Raw genomic sequence first — 26,235 nt, forward strand, 5'->3', positions numbered from 1 at the left:
ATGATGCGTTGTATCCGGAGATTGGGGGGGTGGTTTGTGAGAACGAGGGCGATCCTCTTGGGGCGGTTGTGGAGGGGGCGGGGTGTGAGGGATGTGTTGCGGGAAATGCAGGAGACGTGGTCAAGGGCGTTCTTGACCACTGTGGGGGGGAAAGTTGCGGTCCTTGAAGAACGTGGACATCTGGGATGTGTGGGAGTGGGATGCCTCATCGTGGGAGCAGATGCGGCGGAGGCGGAGGAATTGGGAATAGGGGATGGAATTTTTGCAGGAGGGTGGGAGGGAGGAGGTGTAATCTAGGTAGCTGTGAGAGTCGGTGGGCTTGAAATGGGCATCAGTTACAAGCTGGTTGCCTGAGATGGAGACTGAGAGGTCCAGGGAGGTGAGGGATATTCTGGAGATGGCCCAGGTGAACTGAAGGTTGGGGTGGAAGGTGTTGGTGAAGTGGATGAACTGTTCGAGCTCCTCTGGGGAGCAAGAGGCGGTGCCGATACAGTCCTGCCAGTCCCTAGTTGCCCTTGAGAAGGAGGTGGTGGGGCTGCCGTTGTCCTCGTACTGTGTATTGACCCACAATTGCTATTAGGGAGGGAATTCCAGGCGGTTGTGTTTTACAGGCGCTACATAAATGCCCGTCATTGTCGCAGAGTGGTTATTTCCAAACTTTTTTTAAAAATGTATTTTCTTTCCCTCCCCTTCCCCCCCGCCCCCCCAACACATTTCTTTTCTGCAGCTGACCAACGAGATCACGCCCGTGCTGTCGTACGCCTACATGTCGGTGCTGGTCCCGGTCTTCCTGCTGACGGACTACTTGCGCTATAAGCCGGTGCTGATCCTGCAGAGCCTCAGTCACGTGGCCATCTGGCTCGTGCTGCTCTTTGGCACCACCGTGCTGCAGATGCAGTTCATGGAGTTCTTCTATGGCATCACCATGGCCGCCCGCGTGGCCTACTCCTCCTACATCTTCACCCTGGTCAGCCCGCAGTCCTACCAGAAGGTGGCGAGCTACTCACGCTCCTCCGTGCTCATGGGAGTCTTTGTCAGCTCGGTGCTCGGCCAGCTCTTCGTCACCCTGGGCGATGTGCCCTTCCTCACCTTGAACTACATCTCGCTCGGCTTTGTCACCTTCGCCTTCACCCTGACCCTCTTCCTGAAGAGGCCCGGGAGGACCATGTTTTTTAACAGGAGGCAGGCCGTGGCGGCCAATGGCATGCTGCGTCCCGACGCCGAGGCGGTCAACGCCACCTCCGTCTCGCTGGTGGCCGAGAAGCAAAGTCCCCCCCGGGGCTGGCAGTGGCAGGAACTGGCACTGGTCAAGATGATCCTGGAGCTGAAAGGTGAGCGGCCTGTGTTCGCTTCCGTCCTGTTTGTTTGTTTGTTTGTTTGTTTTTTTCTTTTGCATCCTGCCGCAGGCTCGAAATTCCCACTCGCCGCGATTCGGGTTCGGGGTCAGGATCTGGGGTTCGCTTGCCCCTCAGTAACTGAAACCCTGTCCTCATCACTCAGGCTCTTTCCCCCTCACTATCCCTCATGGATCCTAGAGGAAGAGGAAGAAGAAGAAGGAGGCTTACTGAAGCCTACTAGTCAAGAGGAAGAAGGAAGCTCGCTTAAGGTTGAGGAAGTAAGGATCAGAACAGGACTCTTAGAGGGTCTACAGTGTAGCCAGGAAGGAACTGAAGAACGGAGGGTGGCAAATGTCATTCCCTTGTTCAAGAAAGGGAATAGGGATAATCCTGGGAATTACAGACCTTTCAGTGTTACTTCTGTGGTGAACAAATTATTGGAGAGGATTCTGAGAGACAGTATTTATGATTATTTGGACAAAGTTTGATTAGAAATAGTCAGCATGGCTTTGTGGGTGGCAGGTCATGTATCACAAGCCTTATTGAGGAAGTGACAAAACACATCAACGAAGGTAGTGCAGTGGATGTGGTGTACATGGATTTTAGCAAGGCATTTGATAAGGTTCCACATGGTAGGCTCATTCAGAAAGAAAGGAGGCATGGGATTCAGGGAAATTTGGCTGTCTGGATACAAAACTGGCTGTCCTCCTGACAGAGGGTGGTAGTAGATGGAAAGTATTTAGCCTGGTGCTCGGTGACCAGTGGTGTTCCACAGGGATCTGTTCTGGGACTTCTGCTCTTTGTGATCTTTATAAATGACTTCGATGAGGAAGTGGAAGAGTGGGTTAGTAAGTTTGCCAATGACACGAAGGTTGGTGGAGTTGTGGATAGTGTGGAGGGCTGTTGTAGGTTGCAACGGGACATTGCCAGGATGCAGAACTGGGCAAAGAAGTGACAGATGGAATTCAACCCAGAAAAGTGTGAAGTGATACATTTTGGAAGGTCGAATTTGAATACCGAATACAGGGTGAATGGTAGGATTCTCGGCAGTGTGGAGGAACAGAGGGATCTTGGGGTCCATGTCCATAGATCCCTATCAACTTGAAGGGCTCTTCAGAAGGCGAATGGTGTGTTGCTTTTATTGTTCAGGGAAATTGAGTATAAGAGCTGCGAGGTTATGCTGCAGCTATAAAACTCTGGTTAGACCACACTTGGAATATCGTGTTCATTTCTGGTCACCTCATTATAGGAAGGATGTGGAAGCTTTAGAGAGGGTGCAGAGGAGATTTACCAGGATGCTGCCTGGGCTGGAGGGCAGGTCTTATGAGGAAAGGTTGAGGGAGCTAGGGCTTTTTTTTTGCCATTGGAGCGAAGAAAGATGAGAAATGACTTGATAGAGGTGTACAAGATGATTAGAGGCAGAGACAGAGTGGACAGCCAGAGACTCTTTCCCAGGCCGGAAGTGACTATTATGAGGGGGCATAATTTTAAGGTGATTGGAGGAAAGTATAGGGGAGATGTCAGAGATAGGTTCTTCACACAGAGTGGTGGGTGTGTGGAATGCACTGCCGGCAGTGGTAGTGGAGTCAGATTGGAGACATTTAAGTGACTCTTGGAGAGGCACATGGATGATAGTAAAATGTAGGGTATTGCAGGGTAGTTGATATTGGTAGGATAATAGGTTGGCACAACTTTGTGGGTCGATGGGCCTGTGCAGTGCCGTACTGTTCGATGTTCCGTGTTCTCCCTGGGCCTCACCCCTGCCCGATTATTTATTTATCTGCCTGTCCTTCCGACGACGACTCTCGACATCGGCATCTTTGCTTATTGTCGCACTGCTGCCCTGTGGGAGCTTGCCGCGTACGGATGCTGGCAGCGCGATAGCTCGGTGGCGCGTACTGCTGCGTCATGGCCCAGGGACCCACGGTTCGACTTCTACCCCGAGCAACCATCTACCGGTGTGGAGTTTGCACATTCTCCCCGCATCTGCGTGGGTTTGCTGCAGGTGCTGCAGTTTCCTCCCGCAGCCCGAAGGTGCGCTGGTGAGAGTGAACTGGCCGTGAGAAATGCAGGACTACAGGGATGGGTTGGGTGTATAAATGTGAACTGTGGTTTTTATTTATTGTATGGTGGTGATGTAGACAGCCAGTGTCAGGACACTGAGGGTCCCCGGGTTAATGATATCTTTAACAGTTGTTTGCCACACGTTCAAAGTGCAGCAAGAAAGACAGGTTGCCTGTTGACCTGTGTCCCCATTTCACATCCGACATTTGAGTCTGAAGTCAATCGGACCTCGGGTCCTTCAACTTCCTTATGCCTACTTCTGTATTTTCCTTTCATTCTTTCGCGGGATGTGGGTGTCAACGGCGAGGACGGTGTTTGTTCCCCATTCGTAATGGTCCACGTTGCTGTGGGCCTGGAGTCACGTGTAGGCCAGTCCGGTTGTTGATGTCCGATGTCCTTCCCTGAAGTGAATTAGTTTTCACGACGAGTGATGCCAGTTGAGCTGGTCGCCATTACCCAGATCGCTGCGGTGGGGTTTTTAACCCTGGTCCCTCGAGCATTAGTCCGCCCCCTCACTGGGCCAATGCCAGCTCCTCTGTGTCGCCATGATGGCACATCACTCTCTGACTTTTCTCCATAAAATATAGGAGATGCTCTGGGCTATTCGGCCAGCCACGCCAGCTTCTCCATACAGTCAGATCATAAACAAGTTCCTCTATACATTCAACACTGCACTGGATCGGGGTAGACCATCCAGCCCCTTCTGGAATTCGGTTAGGTTATCCTCAGACCTGCATCCATCTCCATCTACGTACCACAATTGCCGATCCCTCGATTGAGGTGAATTAACAGAGTAAACGGTCTTAATTTTGATTTAACCTTCAGCTTCCAGGTCTCCATCGCCCTCTTGTGTAAAGGCATGCTTCCTACATCACCACAGACCTGCCTGGCTCTAATTTTAAATGTTCTGGCCCCTTGTTGGACCATAAGACGTAGGAGCAGAAAATAGGCCATTCGGCCCATCGAGCCATTCAGTCATGGCTGATAAGTTTCTCAGCCCCATTGTCTCACTTTCTCCCTGTAACCCTTGATCCCCTTGACAATCAAGAGCCAATCTACCTCGGTCTTAAATGTACTCAATGACCTGACCTCCACAGCCTTCTGTGGCAGTGAATTCCATAGATTCACCACTCTTGGCTGAAGTTTCTCCTTGTCTCCATTCTAAAGGGTCTTCCCTTTAGTCTAAGGCTGTGCCCTCGGGTCCTAATCTCTCCTACCAATGGAAACATCTTCCCAACATCCATACTGAGCAGGCCATTCAGTATTCTGAAAGTTTCAATTAGATCCCCTTCTTAACTAACCAGCTCAACCTACAAGTTTACCTTGAGAGAATCCTGGAGTCGAACTCTCAAGTCCCTTTGTACTTCAGACTTCTGAATTTTCTCCCCACTTAGAAAATAGTCCCTACTTTTATTCTTCTTACCAAAGTACATGACCTCACACTTTCCCACATTGTACTCCATCTACCACTTCTTTGGCCACTCTCCCAACCTGTGTTAATCCTTCTGCAGCCTCCGCAGCTCCTCAATACCACCTGTCCCTCCTCCTATCTCTGTATTGTCTGCAAAACATAGCCAGAATGCCCACAGTTCCTTCATCTAGATCATTAATGTACAATGGTCCCAACACTGACCCTTGTGGAATACCACTTTTCATGTGTTGCCATCCCGAGAAAGACCTGTTTATCCTGACTCTCTGCTTTTGCCAGACAGCCAATCTTCTATCTGTGCTAGTATTGTGACCCCAGTACCATGGGCCCTTATCTTACTCAGCAGCCTCCTGTGCAGCACCTTATCAAAGGCCTTTTGGAAGTTCAGGTAGATAACATCCTCGGTCTAACCTGCTCATTACCACCACAAAGAATTCTAACAGATTTGTCAGGCATGACCTCCCCTTGATGAAACTGTGCTGACTTTGCCCTATTTTACCACACACTTCCAAGTATTCAGAAATCTCATCCTTCGCCATCTACTCCCAAATTTTACCAATGGCCGAGGTTAGGCTAATCAGCCTTGATTTCTTCCCTGTTGCCTTACTCCCTCAAACAGGGGGTTGCATTTGTGATTCTTCCAGTCCTGTGTGACCCTCCATGAATCAAGCGATTCCTGAAAGCTCACCACTAACACTCTCTCTATCCCTTCAGCTATCTCCTTTAGAACTCTGGGGTGTAGCCCATCTGGTCCTGGTGCCTTATCCACCTTCAGACCTTTCCTTTTTTTTCCCTAGCACCTTGTCCTTGGTGATGGCCACCATACTCATCTCTGCACCTCTTTCCCCCCACGCCCTCCAACCTCTTGAATTTTTGGGATGTTACTCGGGTCTTCCACCACGAAGACTGACAAAGTACTAGCTCAGTTCCTCGGCCATTTCCTCGTTTTCCCATTACTACTCCAGTGTCATTTTCCAGTGGTACACTGTCTACTTTTGCCTCTCTCTTTGCCTTTTCTTTATCTAAAGAAACTCTTGCAGTCTTCTTTTTATATTACTGGCTATCTTACTCTCATGTTTAATCTTCTCCCTCCTTTTTACTTGTTTCATTGTCCTGTATTGGCCTTTGTAGCCTTCCTGCTGCCCTTTGCCATATTATATGCCTTCTCTTTTGCTGTTCTGCTGTCCCTGACTTCCCTTTCTATCATGGTTACCTCATCCTCCCTTTGTATGCTTCTTTTGTCCTCGGGATGAATTTTAACTGTGTCTCCCAAATTACTCACGGAAACTCCTACCATTGTTGTTCCAGTGTCTTTCCTGCTCAGCTCCTTTTGCAGTCAGTTCTGGTCGCCTCCTCGCTCATGCCTCTCTAGTTGCCTTTATACAACTGTAAAACTCTTACATCTGATTCCACATTCTCCGTCTTAAATTGCAGAGTAAATTCTATCATGTTATGGTCACTGCCTCCTAAGGGTTGCTTCACCTTGAGTTCCCTTTCTGCCTCATTGCACAACACTAAATCCAGAATTGCCTGTTCCCGAGTGGGCTGCACCACAAGCTGCTCCAAAAAGCCATCCATAGACTTTCCATAAATTCCTTTTCTTGTGATCCACTACCAACCTGATTTCCCTAGCCTACCTGCATACTGAAATCCTCCATGATCACTTTAACCTTGGTTTTCTTACACACCTTTTCTACCTCCTGCTATATCTTGTACCCCAAATCCTGACTATTGTTTAGAGGCCTGTACATTATTCCCATTATGGTTTTTTTATTTTACTTTTTTGCAGTTTCTCAACTCTACCCACACAGATTCTACATCCGACCTTACTGTGTTTCTTGCTATTGATTTTAATTTCATTTCTTACTAATAAGGTAACCCCACCTCTTCTACCCACCTGCCTGCCTTTTTGATTTGAACTCTTTCCTACCCCCACCCCAGTTCAATAGGAAAGGGGATGTCTTTCTCTCTCTCCTCCTCTCTCTTGCATGTCCTTCCTTAGGCTCCACTGGTTTCAACACATGGCCCCAACCCCAAAGACCCTGCCATTGGCCAGTTAGCATCTTTGTATGGGTGAGTTCTTTCTTCCCCTCCAATACTTTGTTATAGAACTCTTTTTTTAAAAATAAGTGTTCCAATTGAATGAGGGAAGTTTTGCCGTTTTGTTTTTAAGAGCTAACTCCTCTTTGATTTTTCTCCCCAACTTTGCTCAAAGCAGAAACATCCAATGGGTCATGTTCTGTCTTAATTCCAGAGGAGCTGATGATCTCTGATCTCTTCCAAGTGGATCCCCTGGTATCCCTTGATCTTGCCTTCCTCGTTAGTGAGCTTTTGGGTCTTGCCTGTCCCAACTCCTGATCATTTGACCTTGTCCCGCACTTGTCAACTCTTCGGTGCCCTTTCACTCTGAACCTTGACTTGGTGTCCCAATTTTGGGGGGGGTTTGGAGGTGAGCTGCTTGTCCTCTGGTCAATCTGCAGGTGGCAGCAGCGAGCTGTGTGAGATTTGCTCAGGAGGCTGCACATGAATGAAATCATTTGTGGCCTGGAGTGAGTTGAGTTAGATCTAGGTCTGGGTAGATCTGCCATTCCCCTCATGGCCCTTGATGAACCATTTTGGCCAGGAATGCACCTCCTCGCTTGGATTTTCTAACTTTTTTTTTTAAAAGTTAATTTCGACACCCACACCTCCTTCCCAAAGTTCCACAACTGATCCGAAATGGGACAGGTCCCATGCCTGCCCAAGTCTTCTAGCAATTGGCCACAGTTTGGACTTTCAAAACCTGGTCACCCTATGGTTTCCCAACGCTTTCTCTCATCATCGCAGCCTGCCAGGGAGGGCAGCCTACCTGTGGTTCTGAAAGTAGCAAAGAATTGCATTTCTGTAACACCACGAGTGGCCCCTAGATGTTTTCCAATTGCTTTATAACTAATGATTCTGATTTCCCTGTCTCTCCTTTTGTCTCTTCTCCCCACCCACCCCCCCCCCACAACCACCACCGCACCCCCAAACTGACTATCTTCCGTTTGCAAACTCCAATTTCCAGGACCTTTGGTTTGAGGGATGAACATCGGCCAGGAGGCTGGGGGGAGCTCCCCTTGCTCTTCTTGGGAATATCTGGGATCTATTTCCATCCTTCGGGGAGATCCCTGCTTAGCTCTCATTTCCTTGGAGAGATGGCTGTGATGGTGCAGAGGACGTTTGAGAGAGGTTCCCCCCCCCCCCATCAAAAAAAAGGAGGATCTGGACAGAGGAGATGGGAGCGAAACTGTTTTCGTGTCGTCAGAAGGGTTTTGTTCATAAAAAAAAATCCTTTGTGGGATGAGGGTGTCGCTGGCTTGGGCAATGTTTATTGCCCATTCTTAATTATCCAAAGGGTAGGTACGAGCCAGCCATGTTTCTGTGGGTCTGGAGTCATGTGAAGGCCTGACCGGGTAAGGATGGCAGCTTTCCCGAATGTACGCCGCTAAACCAGATGGGCTTTTCCAACAGTCGACAGCAGTTATCATTAGACTGTGTTTTTAATTCTAGATGAGCTTTATTTTTAATTCCACTTACTCAAATTCCACCAGCTGCCGTGGCGGGATTTGAACCCAGGCCCTCCCAGACCATTAGCAGGGTCTCTAGTTTAATAGTGTAGCACTAGGCCATCACCTCTTCCCTCCTCCCCACCCCCTCCCATGTAATGGGGAGAAGGTTTTAAAGTGATTGGCAAAAGGACCAAAAGGGACACAGCAGGGGGAAAGGGAAGGTTAAAATCCTTCTTTTACACTTCTTGTAAATTGGATGGGATGCCAAAGGGCAAGTATTTACTGGGAAAAGCGGCAGCGGAATGTGGGTCTGGACAAAATGAGTTCGCAACAAGGTGACCGGTTTGATGGGCTGAATGGTCTCCTCCTGACTTGAGCAGCATTTAAGCCCCTCCATTTGGCACATGCTTGTGATGAGTCATCATTCACATTTGTAGAATGGGCGACGTATGCGTTTTCTGCAGTGAATCTCTAACATTGTAGGTGATCAAGTGCTCTACGATGGAACTAAAATCACACACGGACCCCTCTCACTCTGCGTTCCCCCCCCCCCCCGCCACCCCACCCGCCATTTCTCTCTTCCAGATACGGTTCGATCACCACAGTTGAAGCTATGGTCTCTGTGGTGGATTTTTAACTCCACCGGTTACTACCTGGTGGTTTACTACGTGCAGATCCTGTGGGACAACATTCACCCATCCAGGGAAAACCGAGGCGTCTACAATGGAGGTGTGGATGCTGCCGCAACCCTGCTAGGTATGGAACACGTGTACAAGCCCCTTTCCTGCCCTTGGGAATGCTGCTGTAAATAACAAAAAGTTGGTTTGCAGGTGCAGTGGGTAATAAAGGAGGTGAGTGGAATATTGTCCTACATTGCTAGAGGGATTGAGTTCAAAAAAACAGGGAGGTTATGTTGCAGCTATATAGGGCGCTGATGAGGCCATACTTGGAGTACCGTGTACAGTTTGGTCTCCTTACTTGAGAAGGATATACTGGTACTGGAGTGAGTGCAAGGGAGGTTCACTGGGTTGACTGTGGAGTTGACAGGGTTGGCTTCTGAGGAGAGATTGTGTCGACAAGGACTATACTCATTGGAATTTAGAGGAATGAGGGGGAGAATCTTTTGAAGGGAATAGATAAAATAGAACCAGGGATGTTGCTTCCACTGGCGGGTGACATTAGAACGAGAGGGCAGAGCCTCAAAATAAGGCAAGGTGTGGGGTGGGGGGGAATAGATTTAGGAGGGAGCTGAGGAGGAATTTCTTCACCCAAAGGGCTGTGAATCTGTGGAACCCCCTGCCCAGTGACACGGTTGAGGCAATGTTTTTAAGGCAAAGACAGATAGACAATTGAGGGTTATGGTGAGCGGACGAGTAAGTGGAGATGAGTCCATGATATTATTGAATGGAAGAGCAGGTTTGAGGGGCCAAATGGCGTAGTCCTGCTGTTATGTCTTATGTTTCCAGGTGTGAGGCCTGGGGAAAGGTTTGGGTGGGGGGTTGCATGGGTGGTGGTGGTGTGGGTCACGTCCTGTCCAGGAAACAACAGCCCCAATCCAGAACGGGACAGCGCACTGGGGGCCGTCAGCATCTACACTTTTCGTTACAGACTAGTGCAGTACTGTGGGAGGCCGTTCATCCCATCATCTCTGTGCCAGCTCTTTGAAAGAGCTTTCCGATTTAGACCCACTTCCCTGCTTCTTACACCCACTGCCATTCCCTTCTTGCTAGTTGCTGTAAAATCTGCTGGAAGGCCTGGTGGCCTGGTGGGTAAAGACCCTGATTCCATCCCTGAAGTTCCAGGTCTTGATAGTTACAGTCGCCGAGTTCAAAATGGAGTCAGTCCGTGCCATTGGCAGGTGATCAGAATGGGACAGATTCTGGTCCATCATTTTTTTTTTAATGTATAATTTACTCGGATGTGGGTGACGCTGGCTGTCCCAGCATCCCTTGAGAAGATGGTGGTGCGCTAGGTTCTTGAGCTGCTGCAGCCTGTGGGCTGTAGGTAGACTCTCGATGCCGTTAGGGAGCGAATGCCAGGCTGTTGACCCCTGCCACTGAAGGAGCGGCAACATATTTCCATGAAAAGAGGGGATGGCGATGAGGATGGCGTTCCCATGTATCTACTGCCCTTGTCCTTCTAGATGGAAATGGTTGTGGGTTTGGACTGGTGCTGTCTGAGGAGATCTCGTGACCTTTTGCAGTGCATTTTGTAGATTGACACAGCAGCAGTAGTGTACTTCGGTGGATGCCTGTGGATGCAGTGCCAATCAAACGGGCTGCTTTGTCCTGGACGGTTTTGAGCTCCTGGAATGTTGCTGGATCTGCACCCATCCAGGCAAAGTGGGGAGTATTCCATCACACCCCTGACTTGTGCCTTGTGGACAGGCTTTGGAGAGTCAGGAGGTGAGCTCCTCGCTTTTGAACTATTCCGAGTCTCTGACCTTCTGTTGTAGCCACCGGTGATATGGTCAGTTCAGTTGAGTTTCTGGTCAATGATAACCCCAAGGATGGTGGAGGGGAGGCCATTGAAGTAGCCAACAGAATGTTGGTGTCTCTCCATCACTGGCGAGCCCCACGCTACCATCCGAGTGTGGTTGACTACAGCTGACCATCGTGTTAGAAACGATGTCCCCACCGTCAGCGTTCGGTCTGCTTCCACCAACACTTCCCACCAGTGCATTCCAAATCGCAGCACCCATTGAAAAGAGCCTTCCTGTGTCTTTCTGGTTCATTTGTGAATTATCTTTTAAACCAGCGGTCTTTGTTCACTGGCTGTGTTGCCAGTTCGAAATGGTCGTCAATGTATCCTCCTGTTTAAGACAAAAACCTCATTATTCTGAACACCGCTACTAAATTATCCTTGACTCTCTCTATCTCTCTCTCGCTGCTGTAAGTTGATGAATGTTGATGTTGTGATTTAGTTGTCTGGGGAATATTAGAGTGTCTCTACAAGTTCAGGTTGTGTCTCAATTTGCAATTAACAATTGATCAAACTCAGTCCATCATGAATCCGGACCCATCGGCTTGTGAGCGCTGATGTGATGACTAACTTTAAGTCAGTTACTGGGAGTACGTGTCCTGCTGTTGCTTCAAATGTGGAAAATAAATCCTTCCAGGCCAAACCACTTTCTGCGGTTTGTTTACTGCTAAAATAACAGCGTGCCGTGGATGTGAAATCTTTCAGGGAGCAGTAAGAGAGGCTGGCTGCTCAGCCTCATCACTGATGGATCGATAGTCTGATCGTTAGTTGTAGTTAGCAGGGGCTGTCCGGTGGTGACGTCCCTTGGGAAAAGGCCCTCGCTGGAGGTAAAGTGCGCGTGGAGCTGCAGAGGCTGGGAAAGGTGCCACTGAAATGCAAATCCCGCTGTCTTTCCACCGTGTCGCATCCTCTGTTAACTTGCGGGACTCCCTGCACGTAGCAACTTGCTGGGTTTAGGTCCACTGCGTTGACAGCAGAGCGGGACGACTTGCAAGATGTTGCTGTGTTCCTTCTGAGGAGTGAGGATATTTACTCCAAAAATTGTAACTTTTGGGATTTGCACCAGTTCAGATCAATAGGCTTGCCAGAGGAACTTGTTTACCGTCACAGAGACTGCCAGTTCAAGCATGCCATTTTGAGGCAAAGAAAACCAATTCTTAGACAAACACCTTCTTTTCCCTCCCCAGAACCATGAATTTGATCGAAAACAACATGGTCACTAGTGCCAGCGTAGAATCTAATGTTCACGTACTGGCATGCACCAAGAAACTTGTGGTGGTGGAATGATGACACTTGTTAAACTTGGCTGCCCAGATTTCAGAGCAGGAGATGTAAACAGATCCCTCCACGCCCCAAAAGCAAACTCCACAAGCTATGCTTGGCGCCGTGCCCCCTTCAGTGCTGGCCTGCACAATTCACCGATGCTGTCCAACTGAAACGGGCAGTTTAGATCCCGTTTGTACCCACACACTGCTGCAGCATGGAAAGGGCCGTATTTATGGGTCTCCTTGCAAAACACCGAAACCACTTTGCGCAGTCGGTGACAACCCTTTTTGCCACATGGCAACAGGGGCTGGACTGCGAGCTGGGCGAGCCCACCTGTACAAAGCAAGATCCTGCAAACAGCAATGTGACGAGCCGCCAGGTCATCGGTTCCTTTGTACCGCTGGTTCGAGGAGTAAATGTTGGCCAGGAGGAACTCCCTGCACTATTCCTCAATGTTCCTCCCACCCCCTCCCCTCATCAGCTGATCCTTTTTCATTATATTCTGCTTGCAAAGGTTTTGCTAACAGACCCTTATTTTTTGTACAGTAGGGACAGGATGTTGTTTAAAAAAAGGCACAGTACCTTTAATCAAAACCCATCACTTTCCCCAGCTCGAGGCTTGCCCTCCCTTTTTCCTCGTTCTGATCTTTTCTACAAGGTGATTTCAAAGGAAAGTTCTCAGTCCTCATAGTTCACACTCCAACCATTATCACCGCTGATAGATCTGCATTAGGGTGATATCTTTCAAGACCGGAGGGGGATCCGGGCTCCTTGAAAGGATCCTGGGAGTGAGCCACTTGTGTGTCTTTACCTATCTACCAGCAAATGCCGAGATCTAAAGTCGTTTCTCTGCAGTGCAGACGATTTCATAACATTGTGCTTTCCTCGTCATTGAAAGGCCCTTCCAGGTGAAGCGCAGACTCTCTGCTGCCTCCTTCGTCCCGGCCGGCTCTGCCTGTTACTTCGGGAGACTGGGCGATTGCTTTGCTCCTCCTGAAAATATGACCCTGAGCTTCTGGCATCTTGTCATTTCAGCCCTGTGCCTTGCTCTCACACTGACCTCTCTGTCCACGGCTTGCAGCGGCCTTTCAGTGCAGCACAATGAGGATCAGCGATACATCCACATATGGGCTTTTTTTTTACAGCCTTCTAGACTCAATGTTGATTTTCAGAAAGTTAGAGCATAATCTCTCTTTTCACTCCCCACTTTTTTTGGGTTTTTTTTGCTTTCAGTCAGTGAATCACTTACTATGTTTCACGGCTTTGCTTCTTTTTCCCCTTGAGTTTTTTTTTAAAGCCTGGAAGATTAAGTCATTTGTTGTTCTACCTCTGCTGTCAAACCATAGACTTTGCTTTTGTCCATTGTCGCTCACCCAATCCTTGCTCAAACTTATTGAATCTGTAATATCTCCCAGTTTCTGAAGGAAGGTCACAGACCTGAAATGTCCTGTCTCTCTCTGTGTCTCTGTGTCTGTGTCTCTTGCGCTCTCTCTCCCGCCCCCCCCCCATCCCTCCACAAGTACCACCCTGAGTATTCCAAACCTTTTTTGTTTATTCTTTATTCCAAAAACATTACTCGTGTTAAATTCATCCTACATATGTTGTACTTCCATCCCTGTCTCCCTCAGTAAGCACCATACTGTCCTGAGTCACGAGATTTTAGGTTCCAGTTCCATTCCAGGATTTTGGCTGCCACAACTGAGTGAATGCTACACTGTCGGGGTGCTGTCCCTTGGATAAACTCTTAAGCCATTCGCCTACCTGCTTGAAGAGCAGAGAGCTGTTGTTTATCCCTCTACCACTGTCACTAGAACAGACCATCTGCTCATGATCCATTGGTACAGACACCCATAAGGACAGCATTCAGCTGCCCGCATCACCCACATGACTAAGTGACCACACTTTTTTTTTCCCCTATGTATTTGTGGGTATAAAACTCTTTTGAGCAAGGTGCTATAGAAATGAAAGTCTGTCTTTGATTTGGCTGCACTGCACCGCATTTTGGTAGATTCCACTTTCTCATCGTTTTCCCAGGTAAAGACATTGCAAATTCTTTGATTGACTTGACGAGTGTCCGTCTTTGAAAAGGCACAGAACATCGCCCACGCCAGCACCCATCTTCAAGCTGCCTTTCACCAGCTCAGACTGCATCTTTCAATCCTGAGCGACATGGGCAGCAGATCCACTGGAGCCCCACCAAACCCCTTCGTGTTCCCGACTTGGAAGAATATCTCTGTTCACAGTCCTGGAACTCCCTCCCTAATGGGTGTCCATCCACCCCCAAAGACTTCGGCGTTTCAAAAAGCACATCTCTGGTTGGGGGACGGGGTGCGATAAACAGCTGTGATGCCCCTGAAAGACTTAAAAATGAATGTTTTATACAGCTTCAGACTTTGGTTTCCTCATGAGTGGAAATATCTTCTTTTATGTCCAAGCTATCAATCACTTTCATCATTTTAAAGACCTTGGTTGGAGAAAAGAGCCTGATAAAGTTTGGTGTTGAAGAGTCTGAAAGTTGGGGGTTGGGGGACGGGGGGGTGGGGGGGGGGGGGTCACCATGTCATGGTAGGCCATTTGGGATTGAGGTGAGGAAGTATCTTGGCTCAGATGGCAACGAACCTGTGGGACTCTCTTCCACAGAAGGCCGTAGGGGCCGAGTCACTGAAATTATTCAAGAAAGATGTAGGGAATTTTTTTCTAGATTTACATTCAGTCTTTATTGTCATGTGCACTCCTGTACTTGAGTACAGTGAAAACTTTTCGAAGTGCTATATGTGTGATAGAAAGAAATAAGGAACAAAGTTACAAGTTAAACATTACAATCCAAAAGGCATCAAAGGGCGTGGAGAGAAAAGTGAGGGGCGGTGGGATAAGATGTTGAGATAGAGGATCGGCCGTGATGATCAAATGGCCTACTTTGTTCATAATTTGTGTTTGTGAAAATAAAAGCCAGTGAATCTGCGTGGAGCTGGAGGAACACAGCAGGCCCAGGCAGCATCAGAGGAGCAGGAAAGCTGACATTTCAGGTCGGGACCCTTCGTCAGAAAAGTGAGAAGCTTCTCCTTTTCTCAAGAAGAGTCCTGACCGGAAACTTCAACTCTCCTGCTCCTCTGATGCTGCCTGATCTGCTGTGTTCCTCCAGCTCCACACTGTGTTGCCTCTGACTCCGGCATCAGCAGTTCTTGCTGTCTCCGAGCCAGCAAACCTGTGGCATTTTTGCCCGGGCTCTGCTGCATCGCGGCTGTTGGGTTTTGCATTCTGGTCCTTGCGCAGTCCTTCACCTCTTCGATCTTTCTTTTTCTCTTTTGTCCCGTCGGCAGGTGCCATCGCATCGTTCTCGGCGGGCCACGTCAAGTTGCGGTGGTCACTGTGGGCGGAGCTGGTGATTTTTGTCGTCACTGCGCTTCAGGCTGGGCTCCTCTTCCTCATGAACTCCACCACCAACATCTGGGTTTGCTACGTGGGCTTCGTCCTGTTCCGGAGCAGCCACCAACTCCTGGTTCCCATAGCGATGTGAGTATCGCTCTTGCTTTCCTTCCCCCACAATGCATTGCCTCCCAGGGCAGCGGTCAGTGGCGTCAGGGGTTCCAAATGGGAGACCACGGTGACCAGTTTTAACTTGTTTAAAATGAAAAGGGAGTGTTGCATTGCCAGGTGGAGAGACTGGGTTACTGGGGGGGAGGGAATGAAGCAGCACGGCTGGCTCCGAACTGGGGAACCAAGCAAGGAAGGGTTAAAGTCGGGGGGGGGGGGGGGGGGGGGGGGCGCGCAGAAAAATCCACAGTTGTGATGTGCAGAAGATGGTCACGCACAGACACAGTGGAAAATGAAATAGAAACAGAAATAGGCAGTTCAAGCCTGCTCTGCCAGGCTGATCATCCAACCCAATACCGTGTTTTTTTTTGTTTTCCACCCCCCCCCCCCCCCCCCACCCCCCCAAAACCTTTGATCCTGTTAGGCCTGAAGACTATATCCACCTCTTTCTTGAAAACATTAAGCACTTTGGCCTCAGCTGTTTTCTGTGGCAGAGAATTCCCCAGGCTTTCCGCTCTCTGGGTGTAAGAAATTCCTTCCTACCAGAGTCCTTAGATTGTTATGCCTGGTTCTGGAGATTCCCCAAACCACCCGGTCATTGGGAACATCCTTCCTACGTTTTAGCCTGTGTTAGAATTGACGTTATTCGGCCATTCATCTCAATATGGCTGTGTCAGCTTTTTTTTTTGAAAGCCTCACTCTCTGGTAGCTGCCCACGGTATCACACCCTCTTTAAGCATTTATCCAGTTGTCTATTTGGGAGGGCCCTTGTGGGGTACAGTGTTCGTGTTCTTAGCTCTGGGCCCAACAGTCTGTGTTCAAGTCCCACCTACCCTGATGCTAAGATGTGTCCAGTTCCTTGCTGAACTGGGAAGGTATGAGCTCCTGGGACATATTCCATTAATGTGCAGAGCACGTGTACAAGTCAGAATTGTTACAGCACAGAAAAAGGGACCATTCCGCCCCTTTGTGGCTGCACCAGCTCCATTCCTCGGTGCCTCATATGTCTCCTTCCTTTCTCCCTGTGTCCTTGCGCATTGTAAATGTACATGAGTGAGCCATTTCCCGACCTCCACTGATGACCTCAAAATAACCCCCGAATTTCAGGGTTGTGTTGGTGTAGCCAGCTGCTTACAGGGTCTCTGCGGCAATGTCTCAGTCGTGTCTTGAACCCATCAGCACTGTTTGTTTTTAACCCTGCAGTATGAGTGATTTTTGGGAACATTTGAAGCCTGGCCTTGCCAGCGTTAGATCTGAGTAGTGCAAAATTCTTGCTCTCACTCTCGCTCTCTCCTCATCAGCAGAAAATGCTAGCAAATGGGACTAGATCAGTTTGAACTGTCTGGTCAGCACAGATGTGACTCTGAGTCCAGTTTTTGGATCACGAAGTAAAGCTTGTTTGGAAATAATTATTCCAGGTCCCAGCCACCCTCCAGGTAGCTCATTCCACATCATAATGACACTTTTTAAAAAAGTTTTAAACATACTCCTCATCTTCCCATCTGCTTTTGTTTTTTGCTGTTGTTGATTTTTGTTTACAATCCTTATCTCCCATTTTATCAGCGGAAGCAGTTTTCCCCTGTCCCCCTCGGGATCTTGAATAGTAATTTGTAGAGCGGCTCAAGTGCTAGCTTCCCTCCTGAATTATTGGCCTACCCTCTACTTTGTTAATCCCTGCAGAAGTGGCCTGTCTTAAAATAGTTTTGAGATTTGTGGATTTGAGAGAGCTAAGCTTTTCTGGGGAGGGTGGGTCGGTGGGGGCCGCACGCTAGAGTATTGGATTTTTGAGGCAAGGATTGTGGGGTGGGCAGGGTTCTTACCTGAGATGAGGTAAGGGGAGGGGAAGGCTTAGCGGTATTATTGCTGGACCGTCAATCCCAAGACCCAGATAACATTCTGGGGACCCAGGTTCGAATCCCGCCACAATAGATGGTGGAATTTGAATTCAATAAATATCGGGAATTAAGAATCTAATGATGACCGATTGTTGGGAAAACCCATCTCGTTCACTAATGCCATTTTAAGGGAAGGAAGCTGCCATCCTTACCTGGTCTAGCCTACATGTGACTCCAGACGCACAGCAACATGGTTGACTCTTATTTGCCCACCCTCTGGGCAATTAATGCTGCCTGGCCAGCGACACCCTCATCCTGTGATTGAATTTTTTTTTAAAATGAAGAGTCCAAGGGAGTTTAAGCAACACAAGATGACCTTACAGATTGTGCGCGTGTGCTGGAGCACAATTCTGCTGCTGTTGTTGGCCCACAGCGCCCCAAGGATGCCCGGTCGTGGGCCGCTGGATCTGTGTGAAGCCTGTCCCCTTGGCACGGCGATTCACGCCACGCGACATGATGGAGGCGATTTGCAGGTGGGACCTTGTCTCCCCAAGGTGGTCAGTCTTTCCAATTCAGTCATGCACTGAGGCATCCACAATCAGCAGATTGGTGAGGCAGCCAAGTAATTGTATTTAATGCAGACACAGTCAGTAAGGGAATCCAGGGATATGGGGAGTAGGCAGGAGAGTGAGGTTGAGAAATATGCTAGCCATGATCAAATACCAGAGCAGACTCAATAGGCCAAATAGCCTAATTCTGCTTCTATATCTTATGGTCTCTTGAGGTCCATAAATGTATTTGCCTCTTATGGGCTTCCTCGCCATTTGCTGCCCGCCCAGCCTAGTCAGCTACGTCCTTCCAGGATTTAACCAACTAGCGGACCTCCGAGGGTGTTCAGTGGTGGTGCAGGGCGAGAGGAGATGGTAACGAAACAAGGGCAAGCTGTGGCAGATGGGTCAAGCGGACGTGAAAGTGGGAAACAGCTGAACGATCGGCAGATAGTGTCTGGGGAGAATGAACCCAGTGGTGGGCGGGGGGGGCGGCGCAGAATGCCTGTTGAACGTGGGGAGTGTGCAATCGAAAGATGGGATGGACCTAACACAGAGCTTGGCTGGAAGTGGTGCCTAACCCGAGGGAGCCGGTGTTAGCGGTGGCAGAATGAGGCAATGGCAGTCGCTTGTCCAGTATGTTGTATGGTTTCGCCCTAGGTAAGGGGCCGATCAGATTTTTTGTTTTTATTTGGTGAACGTGCAAGGGTGGTGCGGAGGCCTCTGGCCTGACTCAGTGTGCGCTGTCGTTTTAGCTTTCAGATCGCCACGTCGTTGTCCAAGGAGCTCTGCGCGCTGGTGTTTGGTATCAACACATTCTTGGCCACCATCTTGAAAACCATCATTACGCTGATCATCGCTGACAAACGTGGCCTCGGACTGCACGTGAACAACCAGGTAGGTGTAAGACAAAAAGGACGGTCAATCTACCCTCTGTATAAGTAGGTCGGCCCAGGGGGGACCTAACTCTCGGAGGAGAGGCACTTTAGAAACTCCTTGTTGTAGTACTGTGTCCGTTATCTAGATACTTCCCGTTCATGAAGGATGTAGAGGCTCTAGGCGAGTGTACAGGACCTGGGGCCGAGGATGAGGCCCCGTGGGTTCTGTTGGAGGAGTTAGAGTTTAATGCTGCTTTGTGGAGGTGGGGGGGTGGGGGGTGGCGTTAACTCCTGAGGAATTCTGTCGATGGGGTAAATGAAGAGCAACCGTTCCCACTTGGAATGGCGGGGGGAGGTGGTGGAATGGGACAGCACGAGCACGTTGATTTGATATAACTGGCTGCAGCACCAGATAGAGGGGTGAGAAAAGAAAACTTACCTCCCTATCAGCATTGAGACAGCGAGCCGTTCCGCTTCGGCACGGGCAACCTGAAGTCGGATTCGGCGACTTTAAAATTCCGAAGGAGCAAACTCATTTGGTTCATGGGGCAAAGACTGGGCAAGTGGGGCAAATTGGCAGGCTCTGTCAAGGGTTTAGATGCCTCCCTTCTAGTGTAGTATAACTCTCTATATAGACATCCCCCTGTAGTTTGATGGGATATTGGGTAGGTCAGCCCCACCCAGCTGGACCATCTTGTACCCCAGGAATTGAGGGAGGGGCAGCAGGGGGCAAGAGGTCATGAGCTGTTCACCCTGGACTTTTTGCCCTGGAGTCCGTATTTGCCCCTCCAGCGATCTCCGATGAGATGCCGTTATCCAGCCCCGTGCGGTATTGTTGTGGGACCTTGCTGTGCACACAGTTAGCCGCCCTGTTTCCCCTGCTCCGTCAATGACCAGACCTCGCTTAGCTGGCAGGTCATTAAGTGCACTCTATATTTAAATGCATGAAGTTTCTCTGTGTGTGTGTGTCTCTCGCTCTGTTTCTGCTATGAGGTTTTGGCAGTGAGCTGGGAGGGGAAGAGATTTGAGTAAAATGTAAATAAACATTTTTCTGCCCTTCGCCATGGGAATAGGAAGAAGCCAAGCCAAGGGGCAACCACAGGGATCATCTCATTATGTGCTGCTGCAGTGGTGGGCTGCCCCCTGCCTGTGCCTGCGTGTAGTGAGCAAGGGCCCATGATCTCCAATCCAGGCTCAGTGAAACTTTGGGAGAATCATTGTCCTCAAAGCCATTTGGAAACCAGGTGGTGGTCAGCACATCCTTCCTTCCACGACAGCGACCTCCCTCACCCCCGACCCCGGCCCAAAAGACGAAACGATGAATTAGAGTTGTGGAGTCTGTTCTGGCACAGAACGAGACCATTCAGCCCACTCTATCCTGGTAACCTTGTAGATTTCACTTCCCTGGAGTATTAGTCCACCATCTCTGCCCCCACCACCGCCATGAGGAACAAGTCCCACTCACTGTGCTGATTAGGAAGTTCTTCCTTTTATTCTCGTCCTGCATCCCCCCCCCCCCTCCCCACCCCATGCTGTGCGTCTGTCTCGAAACCAGGAATCCGTGTGCTCCAGTCCTTCTACCACCCGGGAACAGAACCTGCTTTTCTTTGATTACTGTCGACCAGAACTGAATATATTACTAACTGAGGCTTGGTAAAGGTGAAGCATAACTTCCCTGATGTTTTTTTGCACGAGGGATTCTGTTTCAGAAGCCCAATGTTTCAGACGTTTGGCTAACTACCCTCTGCATGTTTCCTGTTGCCTCTTCAAAGGTCTATAAACATGACCTCCAGGTCTCCCTCCAACCAAACTGATTGATTGCATTCCAATGTTCTGCCTTTGGAATTCCAGGATTTTGACCCAGCAACAGTGAAGGCAGGGCGATGTATTTCTAAGTCAGGATGGTGAGTGGCTCACAGGGGAACTTGGAGGTGGTGGTGTTCCCATATGTCTGATGCCTTTGTCCTTCCCGATGGAAATGGTTGTGGGTTCGGAAGGTGCTGTCAAAGGACCTTTGGCGAATTTCTGCAGTGCATCCTGTAGATAGTAGCGGCAGTGTATACTGAGTGTTGCTGGTGGAGGGAGTGGATGCTGTTTTATGTGGTGTCAGTCAAGTGTCCTGGATGGTGCCAGGCCCCTCGAGTGTTGTTTTGAGCTGCACCCATCCAGGTAAATGGGGAGTAATTTGCCACAGACTCAGTGGCAGAAGGTTCAATCCCAAACCCCCCCTCCCACACACCCCCAAAAAACAAGAGCTACCATCCTACTAAGACATTGACCGTAGTCTCTCAGCGTCACCAGAGATACTGCGACTGTTGCCACGGCAACACCCGCAGGAGGCTGCGGTCTGTGGAGCCCCAGGTGGGAGTAGACGGAGGGGGTGGGACAGAGGGGTGGGTGGTTGGTGGTATCAGGGAGGGGTGGCACTCTGTAGGGCGGTTGCCCATCGACTCTGTCGCTCTGGTGCAGCCACACTTGGAGTATTGTGTACAGTTCTGGTCGCCGCATTATAGGAAGGATGTGGAAGCTTTGGAAAGGGTGCAGAGGAGGTTTACCAGGATGTTGCCTGGTATGGAGGGAAGGCCTTACGAGGAAAGGCTGAGGGACTTGAGGCTGTTTTCATTAGAGAGAAGAAGGTTAAGAGGTGACTTAATAGAGACGTACAAGATGATCAGAGGATTAGATAGGGTGGACAGTGAGAGCCCTTTTTCCTCGGATGGTGATGGCTAATCCACCCAGCCTGGGCACTATGGGGGCAGTTTCCCATGGCCGACCCACCCTAACCTGCACATCTTTTGGACTGTGGGAGGAAACTGGAGCGAACCCAGGCAGACACGGGGCGCATGTGCAAATTCCGCACAGATAGCCACCCGAGACAGGAATCGAACCTGGATCCCTGGCGCCGTGAGGCAGCAGAACAGACGGCTGAGCCACCGTGCTACCAAAAATTTGAGTTTAAAATAAGACACTCCGAGTCCAGTTTTGGTGCTGTAAATTGGGAGAAATTGTTTGCTTCCACTGGCAGGACAGAGTGACCGAGATCAGAGACAATTGTCTGAATCCCAAAGAGTGTGATGAGAGTATCGTTGTACATATAGTGGTGTAGAATGTACAGCCTAAAAGAAAGGTGGGAGCAGTTTGAATCGTAACTTACAAGAAGAATGGTTAATACCTCAAAGGGGAAAAGGCTGTAGGCGTTGTGTGGAAAGAGTCGGTCGGTTGGATTAACTGGGTAACTCTTACAATGGATTGGCACCAGCTCGATGGACCAAATGGCCTCCCTCTGAATTGTGAGCTGGAATCTCATGAAATATTTGGAGGTGGGGTAGGGGTGAAATGGGCTGAAGGTTGAAGAGCCTGTCACACCCATTCCCAAAACCTGCTCAAATCCACCACCCCCTGCCCCGACCGTCAGTCTTCATCAGATGTTGCTGCAGTTTAAAACTCTTTGGATTTGGTGAACCCAGGACTTCATGAAAATAGTCAGGACAGACGTGTTTCCATCTCATCCTGAGCCCACTTTACCATTGAATTAGGTCACAGCTGTATCTTAACTCCAATAAAAGACAATTCCGCCATTGCTTCTTGTGGTGTTACCATCACTGAAGCCCCCTACTGTTAACATCCTAAGGGGTTATTATTGCTAGAAACTCAACTGAACTTGCCTCATAAACACTGGCTACATGAGCAGTTTGGAGACTGGAAATATGGCCTCTCTGCAAGGCACAAGTCAGGGCCGTGATGGAATACTTCCCAGTTTCCTGGATGAGTGCAGCCCCAACAACACTTGCGAAGCTTAATACCATCCAGGACAAAGCCGCCCGCTTGATTGGCACTATGTGCACCACCTTCAGCATTCATTCCCTTTAACCGATACCAGTGCCACTTTTACAAGATGCACTGCAGTGACTCGCTCCCCTGACAATATCTTCCCAATCTGCAACCTCTTACCACCCAGAAGCTCAGATAGATGGGAACACCACCACCTCTTAAATTCCCCTAAAGCCAGTCACTATCCTGACTTGGAAATATGTTGCCAATCCTTTGGTGTTGCTGGGCCAAAACTCTTCCTAATGGCATTGTGGGTGTCAGCAGTTCAAGAGGACAGCTCACCATCGCTCTGTCTAGGGCAATAAATGCTGTCCCAGGCAGCAATGCCCATGATCCTGTGAAAGAGTTAAAATGACTCCCTTATCCACCTTTGTTCCCAATTCTTTTTCACATCCTTGCCTCATCAAACAAAACTTCCAGACTCGTGAGCTTTCAGGTTCCAGATTTCAAGTGCTCCCTGATGTTACCCAAAGGGGCTCAAATTTTAAGGTTCTGGCCTGTTGTCCAACTCCCGATAAGAACTAGCCTCTCCTAGTCTAACCCATCAAAGCTTTTAATCATTTCGAAAACACTGCTTGCTTTTTTAAAAATTATATCCTGTCAGAATTGATGGAAAGTTCATCGTTAGTTTTCAACAGGTTTTGTTGATGAAGCCTTTTGGATCACTGGGTCCCTTTTTTTGTATTTAAGAGTACTGCGCAGGGTGAGGTTGAAGGGAAGGAGCTAAATTGTAGCAACAAATTGCGTTGTTATTTTTAAATATTGTTTTCTCGACAACACAGGAAACCTCCTTGTTATAATAGCTGCATTTGTGTGTACACTTAAAGCTGACAGGAAGCTGTCTAAATCCCAGGTACCTGTGGTTTAGTGCGGTCTTGAACACACAGGACATTAGATAATTCTGATATTCATTATAACAACCGCATTGCAACCTCTTCATGGAGCAGGAAATGGTGCTTCAAGAAGTGCCAAACCCACAGTGTTCAAATAAACTGCCAAAGACAGGATTGCAGCTCTCTGTTTGCCAGCCAGTGATCTACTCTGAGTCTACTTTATTGATAAACAGCACATTAATGTCAGCTGTTTGGTAAAGCCGCCTTGTTTTGTGGGTTTTTCTTTGCAACACAGTTTTTTTCTATCAGTGTTTTTGTTTCCAAAAAGGTCCATTATCGTTGAGTTGAAAGCAGATATTGCTCTGCAGAGTATAATTCGGGATTGTCTGGTTGTTGACTGAAAGCAGATCCGGCTGGTGGTGTTTCAGGGAAAGCTCCTGTTCCTTCTCTGCTCAACTTGATTCTTGGGGGAGTAGGGGGGATGATTTTGTAAGACTTTATGTTTTTATAGTGCCTTTCACCATCCCAGCTTGTACACTCCAAGCTGAGCTACAAAGGAACGATCTGCTCCTCTTCGAAACAGTGTCTCGGAATTTCTTGTCATCACATGACAGGGAATCCAGGAACGTTTTTGTTTAAGAAAAGTGTTTCATCTGAAAGCCAGCCAATGCTGCACTCCCTCATGTAAATCCGAAATTAAAAATCTGGAGTGGGACGTGAACACTCAACCTTCTGTCTCATGGGGTGAGGGGTACCCACTTGTGACACATACAGGGCATTGGTGCCAACCTGCCCCCGAACTGTAGATATTGTCATACAGCATGGAAGTAGACCCTTTGGCCCAACTCATCTGCACCGACCAGACATCCCAATCTGACCTAGTCCCATTGGCCAGCATTTGGCCCATATCCTTCTAAACTCTTCCCATTCACGTACCCATCCAGATGTCTCTTAAATGTTGTAATTGTACCAACCTCCATCACTTCCCCTGGCAGCTCATTCCATAAAAGCGTCACTGCCTGCGTGAAAATGTTGCCCCTTGGGTCCCTTTTTGAATCTTTTCCCTCTCTCCTTAAATGCGTGCCATCTGGTTTAGGACAACCCCCACCCTGGGGGGACAAAGACCTGGGCCTCTCTATCACAAACCTCCAGCTGTGGGTGGGGGGAGTTGGTGAGGGTGGAGAGGGGGCTGCGACTAAATGGCCAAATCTCCCTGTCAAACAGGCTAACAGGGTTAGCCCACGTGTTTCCCTTACCAAGAGAACATGCCAAGAAATGCTTGGGATTTACTGTTATCAATTATGTGATGCTCTGGAAATTCCGTTCTTTGGTTTTCAGAGTGATTGGGTCTGATTATTTTTTTTTCCATGGGTGAAGTACTGGGACTGTTTGTACTCCAGCCAGGGCTTGTTAATTTCCTACTAACCCAGGCCCCTCTGTTCTAGTCAATTTCAATCTTACCATTTCTATCGGGTACCTGATTCTAACTTGGATCTCTCTCTCTGTCACCTCCTCAGTTCTATTTCTACATTGGCCATTTCTCACTGTTGGCAAGCATCTACCTGGGGAGAGGCCTGTATGTTTTGGCCAGGCACCAGCGGGAGCAGAAGGCCCGAAGCCCACAGAAGGAGGATGAGACCAACAACGGTTTGGTGACTGAGATGAACGGGATGGGAGGCTGCACCCACCCAACCTGCTCGAAGGCCTGAGGGCGAGATGCAGACCACGAGGGGCAGGGTTGCGGAAGGGCTAGGGATCTCCTGTTTTTGTTCCTGCCACCCGCCCCACCCCAAACACCCCCCCCCCCCAACACTCAATCTTACGGTGGGCGGGTGGGGTTGAAAATGTTTTGAGTGTTTGTTTAAAATAGTATGGCAGTGATCGAATGCAATTAAGACAGCAGTAAGGCCATGTCTCTGAGTGCTGGCCTCTTTGGAAAGTACCCAGAATGATCGCAAGACGCAGTGTTCTCTGCATGACTACAACTAGCTGGACTGTACTGATGCAGAAGGTCATGAAGCACTGCCCCCCTCCCCCCCCCCCACCCCACCCACCCCCTGGCCCCCGGCCCCCAGCGACACTTTAGGACACAGGCTGGGCTGAGTATTCACTGCCTCCCCCCTTCACCAACGCCCACTCCTTTCCCCTCCCTCCCCCTTCCTCAGCACTGCAGCTTCTGTGCAGACCTGGGCTCCAATGCCAAGCCTTGCCCCACCGACGTGGAGCCAATCCCCAGCCTTTGAACCGGTGCTAACTTAACACGTGACCTGCTCGCAGGACGGCATGGCATCGAAAGGGTGTAGGTACGTGGCTCATCCAACCTCTGCCCTTGCGCACCCTGCCCCATGTGCCCCAGTTTGGCCAAGGGCTGTTTCTTGGCGGGGGCGGGGGGGAGAGAAATGCCGTGAAATGACCTAAACCATCTCAGTGCCAGCGCGAACGTGAAGAAATAGGCCGCGACCACAGAGACTGGGCAGAGGCAGGAGTACACAGCGTTGAATTATGATGAACACTCTCACATTTCCACTGCCAACTTGAATTAGGGAAAGAGACTTAGGGTTTACACTACAACCCACCCCCCTCCTTGAGTATGAACTAATATTTCAATCACTTCAAAATTATGCACTTTAACTTTTGAGGGGGTGGTTTTTGGGAGACAAATATGATTA

At 49.2% G+C, this 26,235-nt stretch overlaps 1 protein-coding gene across 2 annotated transcripts in view; it reads left to right on the forward strand.

Moving 5' to 3' along the window:
• Positions 1 to 25,616, forward strand: part of slc19a1 (solute carrier family 19 member 1) — a 39,092-nt gene extending 13,476 nt beyond the window's left edge. For both annotated transcript variants that reach the window (XM_059647078.1, XM_059647077.1), the window contains exons 2-6: positions 728 to 1,331; positions 8,946 to 9,116; positions 15,428 to 15,620; positions 18,780 to 18,921; positions 25,084 to 25,616. In XM_059647078.1, coding sequence (XP_059503061.1) covers positions 767 to 1,331; positions 8,946 to 9,116; positions 15,428 to 15,620; positions 18,780 to 18,921; positions 25,084 to 25,275 — 1,263 coding nt within the window. In that variant the 5' untranslated portion in view covers positions 728 to 766 and the 3' untranslated portion in view covers positions 25,276 to 25,616. The remainder of the gene's footprint in view (positions 1 to 727; positions 1,332 to 8,945; positions 9,117 to 15,427; positions 15,621 to 18,779; positions 18,922 to 25,083) is intronic.
• Positions 25,617 to 26,235: the final 619 nt, after the last annotated feature.

This window comes from Stegostoma tigrinum, chromosome 7 (assembly GCF_030684315.1).
Source record: "Stegostoma tigrinum isolate sSteTig4 chromosome 7, sSteTig4.hap1, whole genome shotgun sequence".
In the NCBI taxonomy this organism is placed as follows: Eukaryota; Metazoa; Chordata; class Chondrichthyes; order Orectolobiformes; family Stegostomatidae; genus Stegostoma; species Stegostoma tigrinum.